Source organism: Leguminivora glycinivorella, chromosome 10 (assembly GCF_023078275.1).
Source record: "Leguminivora glycinivorella isolate SPB_JAAS2020 chromosome 10, LegGlyc_1.1, whole genome shotgun sequence".
NCBI classification, from domain to species: domain Eukaryota; kingdom Metazoa; phylum Arthropoda; class Insecta; order Lepidoptera; family Tortricidae; genus Leguminivora; species Leguminivora glycinivorella.
The window spans coordinates 20763961-20771495 of record NC_062980.1 but is presented as its reverse complement, the minus strand read 5'-3'; the positions used below and the strand labels follow the sequence as shown (position 1 = coordinate 20771495).

Below are 7535 nucleotides of genomic sequence, written 5' to 3'. Positions count from 1 at the left end.
ATCGTTAAATAGAGTACTTTACATTTAAATATAATCACTGTTCTACTAACACTTATTACGACAGCAATTCCCGTCAACTTTGTACAATGCCACGTCAGCAAATTTTAATTGATCCTATTTTGTTACCAACATTTAGTAATATAATTCGACTTTCGTAAGCTAAGCTCGCTAGTTAGCTAAGCTAGTTAAGCTCTAACGCCTCATTTACAAATAAGCTAAAAGCCCATCTTATTGACCTTGCGTGCTACAGTGTAAGTGAGTTTCTGCAAAAATATCACTGACCCTAACACTCTAGACCTATGTAAATAAAAATAATTATAATAACCATATGTATAAAAATCTATGATGTAATAATTATATAAATTTATTTTTGTTATGTTTACTAATTAATTTTAAATTTTAATTTTAATTTATTATAGTTTATAGTTGACGACATGTAAATGAGATGTACATTTATTAATAAATCATCTGAATCTGAATCTGAATCTGTAAGATATATACAGGATAATTGTTATAATTAAGAAAATATAGATACTAGAACCTTAATGACGAAATAAAACTTAATAAAATCTCAATTCATCAACAAAATCTTAGTAACAAAATAGGAATTAATAAAAACAAATTTAACTTTTCCCTTAATTTTTGTACAAAGTTGACGGGAATTGCTGACGAGTGTATCGCTTATGGCGACCCGATTTGAATGAAAAATGGCGATTCTTCAATTTCGTGAAATTCGTGGACGGTACAAACAAAAAAAAACATATGAAGTCAATCACTGTTTATTTCATAGACAGCGATGCGTCCTTTGAATAGGTTAATCTATTTAGCAGCAGTTGGTCGTCAATGAAGAGTCTGTCAAGGTCTTGAATCCGTCTTAAAACTTCTGGTTCACAGGCTGAGGATGAGCTGCAATCCAATCCAAGGAACGTTGGATGTAGTCGGGGATCGGCTGGGGTGGTGGGGGTGTAGGCAGATGGGCACCCTGGAAGATAAATGTGTAAATAAGTATTTTGGGAGGATTTTACACAGACACACAAGTATACAAGTGTACTTCAGCAAAGAGGTTCAAGTATAATAGAGAGTTACTGTCAAAGTAAATATGTAATCACAGTGCATAGACTGCCATCTCTCGACACAAGCTTAAAACTTTTAAACCTCAGGTTTGAAAATTTGGCTTGAAGTCAAAGACATGTAACCCTGTATAGACAGCTACAGTCTAAGAAAAAACGTACCTCAGAACCATATAGAAAAAGGTACGGTGGCCTAGATAGTGCCTTTGCCCCCAAAGGTGACGTTCGGCTAGATGACGCTAATATTAATATTTGACATTTTAACACATATCAAGCTGAAAATATACAACAACAAGATGTAATAGTCTGTCGGTAGATGGCGCTAGACGTCACCCCAAGACGTGTGTACATAAGGAAAGGCATGGAAAGATTTGCGATGTCCGGCGTGGCTTCCGTAGCTCAATTGGTTGAGAGCCTTGCACGAATAGCAAATGATGCGGGTTCAAGTCCCGCCGGAAGCGTAAATTTTTCCATTTTTTCCTTTAATATAAAAATGTTCTGAAAATATGGGCCAAATTGTCAAAACTGAGGTTTAAAAGTCTTAAGCTTGTGACGAGAGCTGGCAGTCTATGCACTGTGATGTGATTACATATCTTACTTTGACAGTAACTCTATAATACTTGATCCTCTTTGCGATGATGAACCAGGCCCCGTAGCCGAATGGCATTTCTCCGACGCCAAACGAAAGCGATACGCCGCTGGCTCTGTTGCGCCAATACGCAAGCGCGATAGAGATAGATATCTACTAGCGCTTCGTTTCGTGAGCGTTTCGTGAGCGATTGTGCCATTCGGCTAGCCACCCTGTTGTTTTATCATAATTTGGTTTTCATCCAATCCCTTCATTGCTATAAGTGGCACTGAAATTTGACCAGTTTCATGTGCTCTGTCCGATTGGGAACGGAATGCCCGTTCTGGGAATCCAGGCGCGAATTTATGTACTTATATCTCTGTATGTATGTGTAATATGTCCTTCTCCGAGATACATACATACATACTAGAGGTGGGCCGAATATTCGGTAAATATTCGGTATTCGGCATATTCGGCAAGTTTTACAATGTTCGTATTCGGCCGAATAGTTCGGTTAGATTGCCGAATATTTACCGAATAAACAAAATAAATAAATAGCGTTAATTGTTTCGTTTTTCATCGAATAATGACACCCTATTTCTGCATTCTAAGAAACTACCAAAGGGAGATAAAATGTGTTAAAATATAAGTACCTACGATAATTACGTAAAAGGTAAAAATAACGTAGCTTAAGAAACAAAAAAACAAAATTTTCTTATGTACTAAATTATAGGAACATTATGAGCCTTAGTACCCATTAGCCCATTACCAATCATTGAAAAGTTTTTAACTCTAAGCCAGAATTTAAAATATGGCGGAACCGAATATTCGGCCGAATGTTCGGTTGGATAACAGCTGAACCGAATGTTCGGCGAATATTCGTATTCGGCCCATCTCTAATACATACATACATACATACATACATACAATCACGCCTGTATCCCATAAAGGGGTAGGCAGAACACATGAAACTACTAAAGCTTCAAGGCACTCTTGGCAAATAAGGGGTTGAAAGAAAACGAAACTGTGACATTGCAGTGACAGGTTGCCAGCCTCTCGCTCTTCTCCAAGATAATTAAATAAATACCTGGGGCTGGTAACCGTTCTCGTCAGCGACGTAAGTGAGCTGGATCGGTCCTTCTGGGCTTTGGTATTGGTATTGACCCTGGACTGCAATACTTGCTTCGTCCTGTTATGATAAAATAAGTTTAGTGGATTGTAAACCCTAAATTTCTTAAGGACAAATAGTACTATTACATCAGAGGCCGGGAAAATGAGGATTTCCGGCCAAGTGCATGTATAGTGCTTTTCTCAAACATATAATGAAATAAAAAAAATGCTCTAAAGGACAATATTTTATAAAAAAAAGTTACTTTGCAGGCCTAGGCCTAAAAATAATATGAAATCCCTTTACAGTTCTCTCGAGTTGTTGCGCCCAAAAAGCGATACTTCCCAGCCCATTTTAAGGAACGCAAAGACAATATTTCATTGCATATTTGAGAAAACATATTGGATAATACCTCTACATTAAATTTAATGTCTATAAAATTTGCAAAAAAAAACATATAAACGAACTTTTCTTAAGTTCTCAAGGCTGATTTTTAAGTATGTTTTATACTGCTAGAATTTGAAAAATATCATTGTCAGACCATTTCCGCCAGCCGTAGCGTACTAGCTTGATAAAATAAGGTACTTAAGTTAAAGAGTCTTTCAAGCGTCTGGATAAATTTACGGTCGGCAGAAATGGTTGGACAATGATGATTATCATTTTTTTGCTATTTCGAGTAGACAGACTACCTCTACTTAATAACACAAATCAACTACATGATGACTGACAAAGGCCATACAAAAAAGCGTACGAAATGTATGGGTTTTTAGGCTTAAAACTAGATGGCGCATTTTGCAGCCTGACAAAATCATATTTTCTCCAAATATTTTTTCGTGTTCTTATTTTTAATTATAAGAACAAATGACATAATTTTTTATTTTAAAATCATGATATAAAAAAATTGTAAATAGGCATCGTCAGTGTAGTTATGATAGTATTTAATAGGTGGCGCTAAAAAATCGAGGTACGATTTTTAGTATGAAGTATGTAAATCCATACTAATATTATAAATGGGAAAGTGTGTGTGTCTGTTTGTTTGTCCGTCTTTCACGGGAAAACGGAGCGACGAATTGATGTGATTTTTGAAGTGGAGATAGTTGAAGGGATGGAAAGTGACATAGGCTACTTTTTGTCTCTTTCTAACGCGAGCGAAGCCGCGGGCAAAAGCTAGTCCTATATAAATAATCCTTGCATAAACTAACCTTGCTCACGACCTTAAGTTGGCCAGCTTCTTGCGCGGAGATGCCGTTGCTGGTCTCATAGCCGTAATGGTAGCTCTCAGGTTGGACATCGGAGTCAAACTTGAGGATTTGGGCGTCGACGTCACTACCCTTCAGGTGGGCCACGTCAGCGTGTACGCAGGCCACGGCCAGGGCAATAGCTACTAGGAATTTCTGGAAAAAAAGTTACAACTAGCTTTGCAAATGGACGTATTAGCCATCCATACTAATATTATAAATGGGAAAGTGTGTGTGTCTGTTTGTTTGTCTTTCACGGAAAACGAAGCGACGAATTGACGTGATTTTTTAAGTGGAGATAGTTGAAGGGATGGGCAATTCCACGTAACTGTAATGTAAGTGACCACTTCATTGCATGTTTTTTTATTTATGATGCAAATTGAAATCTTAATTTATCTCTAGATAAGCCTACTTTTAATCCTTAGATATATTGATATTTAAATTAGCACCATGAATAAAAAAACATGCAAATAATTGGTCACTTACATTACTCTGTTACATGGAATTACCCGGATGGAGAGTGACATAGACTACTTTTTGTCTCTTTCTAACGCGAGCGAAGCCGCGGGCAAAAGCTAGTAAAGGAATAAATAAGGAAAGAGTTGTAACTCCATACATCAGTAAATGCGAGTCATTTGTAGTGACATCTAGCGTCAATCACGACTCAATCACGCGTCAAATAGCGTAAATTATCAGTACTGCTACTTGTCAATAGATGTCGTCACGAACGAAAAGAATGCTCAAGAATGTTTAGCTAATATTACAATAGTATTCATCAGTATTCTGTTTTCAATTCCTTCTGCTTGTAATACAAGTTGTAAACTGTTTTAATAATAATTTTTTGGCAGGCGAGGCACTGTTGACACCTAGTTTCGAGTAGTGGTACTGGTAATTTACGCTATTTGACGCATGATTGAGGCGTGATTGACGCTAGATGTCGCTACAGATAACTCGCATTCACTGATGTATGGACTACAACAGAACTCTTTCCTTTCTTTTCCTTTGACGACCGGTCTGGCGCAGTCGGTAGTGACCCTACCTGCTACGCCGCGTTCCCGGGTTCGAATCCCGGTAAGGGCATTTATTTGTGTGATGAGCATAGATATTTGTTCCTGAGTCATGGATATTTTCTATGTATATAAGCATTTATATATTATATATATCGTTGTCTGAGTACCCACAACACAAGCCTTCTTGAGCTTACCGTGGGCCTCAGTCAATCTGTGTAAGAATGTATATATTTATTTATTTATTTATTTATATTTATTTCTCTATGGTATAGCGTAGGTAAGTAGATAAGCGAAAATTGTACAAAATTATTATAAAATCAATTTTTAACAAGCGGAAACGTCCACAAACGATACTTCAAGATTTTATATTCAGAGGAAAACATTATTATTGTTGTTTGATTTTATTAGTAACTCGTTGTTAACAAGCGAAAATGGTACAACATTGGGAACCAGTAATTAAAGTTGAAAGTAACTTCACAACGTAGCACTTTTATTTGTATTTGGTCAGACGTTTTGAACGCGACGCGATTTTACTAAATGAAGTTTTAGTCAATTTAGATGGTGTACCCTTGTTTCGCCGACAAACTTTTCATCGAATATCATTTCATCGACAACAAATCATCGAAAGTTTAGTTCGAGTAAAATTGTTTCGAGTAATTTGGTTTCAACTACTATTTATTTGAAATTTTCTTAATTTTAATAAATACTATTCAACTAATATTTCTTCATCGCTGATTCATTTCAAAGTACTTCAAATAACAGAACTACAAAACATCGCAATTCATTTAGTCGACGTATAATTACAAAACTTTCTCATTTGTCGCACTACACATTTATGGATGTTTTATTCTAGGAAACTTCAAATTGTCGATTTTATCGTGGCACATCACATACGTCCATAATTAAACTATGACCATTGGCTTTAATCCTATATTAGAGTACCAGTAGGTTTAGGTTAGGTTAGAACTGCGATGCTACAACACGATGAACGGGTTTTAAAGTAGGTTTAGGTTAGGTTAGAACTGTGACCACACACAAAAACGACCAGCTTACAGAGTAGGTTTAGGTTAGGTTAGAACTGCGACCTACACGACAACGAATAGCTTTTAAACCACACACAAAAACGACCAGCTTACAGAGTAGGTTTAGGTTAGGTTAGAACTGTGACCACACAGAAACAAATAGTTTACAGAGTAGGTTTAGGTTAGGTTCGACCTGTGATTTACACAGAAGCAAACGTATTGCAGAGTAGGTTTAGGTTAGGTTAGAACTGCGACCTTACACATCAACGAACGGTTTATACATATAGTAGGTTTAGGTTAGGTTAGAACTGTGACCACAGACAAAAACAAACAGTTTACAGAGTAGGTTTAGGTTAGGTTAGAACTGTGATCACACAGAAACAAACGGCTTGCAGAGTAGGTTTAGGTTAGGTTAAAACTGCGACCCTACACAACAACGAACCGTTTTTAAAGTAGGTTTAGGTTAGATTAGAACTGTGACTAAACAAACAGTTTATAAATTGTAAAATTTTAGAAGAAATCATAATTGAAATAATATTATTCGTAATGAATTGTATTTAATGTAAAACAAAATGAAATGAAAAAACACGAAATGAAACACCACGATATAAAGTATACTCGGAATAACTTATCTACGAAGTAAAAGTCTACGGTTTGATTTTACTTGTGTCGATTTTTCTACGATATGAACTGTCGATGAAATGAAATTATTTGAAACGTTGTCTTTGAAATAATATTCGAACAAGTGTCTGTCGGCGATTCAAGGGTAAACCCAATTTAGATAATACAATGAGCCAAAATCATTTTAATTTATTTTTTTTTTCTTGTAATCTTTATTAGTACTTTATTGTATCTCATCTAAAATATTACATTTAAAGCAATTATGTAAAACATATCATTAATGATGTAAAATATTTGTAACTTTGGGAACTAATCAAATTACATATTTCATTAAACATTTTTTTATAATAATTTAATATATTACCATTTTGTTAGTTACCGCTACGGAGTCTGAGAACAGTCTGGCTAAATAAAAATCTGACTGTCCTTTTATACTAAAAGTATCTTCTTCAATATTAAATAATAGATTTAGATTTTATTACTAGCTAGACAAGTGTCAAGGATAATTAAACATGTAGATAAATTTATTCAAAAGATCGATACGTCTGTCGAAACTTCCAAAGCGTTATTTTTAAGGTCAAATTAGATTCCTAGGAAATACTTGTGGCCAATGTTCATACAAACATTATGGCCATTTCTATGTATAAATTTTGGCCCTAATAGATGAATGTTTATTAAATAAGTAGATTACTTCAAAAAGCGCTAAAACGGCCAATAATATCTGTAACAATCAAACGCGTAATTATAGTATAACCAGTGGGAAAACTGGAATAAGTTATAGAAAATAGGGTAAACTCGCTTCATTCGGTGAAACAACCAAAAATCGTCTTTCGGAATTATAGTGCTTCAAAGCTTGTACATACATACATACATATAATCACGCCTGTATCCCATAAAG

At 35.4% G+C, this 7535-nt stretch overlaps 1 protein-coding gene across 1 annotated transcript; it reads right to left on the bottom strand.

The window, feature by feature from the left end:
- Positions 1 to 763: 763 nt before the first annotated feature.
- LOC125230078 (larval cuticle protein LCP-17-like) lies at positions 764 to 7082 on the bottom strand. Its single transcript, XM_048135083.1, has 4 exons — positions 7002 to 7082; positions 3949 to 4140; positions 2726 to 2827; positions 764 to 982 (listed from the first exon to the last, which is right to left on the bottom strand). The coding sequence occupies exons 1-4, from the start codon at positions 7002 to 7004 to the stop codon at positions 875 to 877; spliced, it is 405 nt and encodes a 134-aa protein (XP_047991040.1). The 5' UTR covers positions 7005 to 7082; the 3' UTR covers positions 764 to 874.
- Positions 7083 to 7535: the final 453 nt, after the last annotated feature.

Bases quoted from the DNA above. Each gene is read 5' to 3' on its own strand.
- LOC125230078 (XM_048135083.1), bottom strand. The intron at 2,828-3,948 runs GTTAGTTTATGC...TTATCATAACAG, and splicing joins AACTTAAGGTCGTGAGCAAG to GACGAAGCAAGTATTGCAGT. The intron at 983-2,725 runs GTATTTATTTAA...TTTATCTTCCAG, and splicing joins AGAACGGTTACCAGCCCCAG to GGTGCCCATCTGCCTACACC.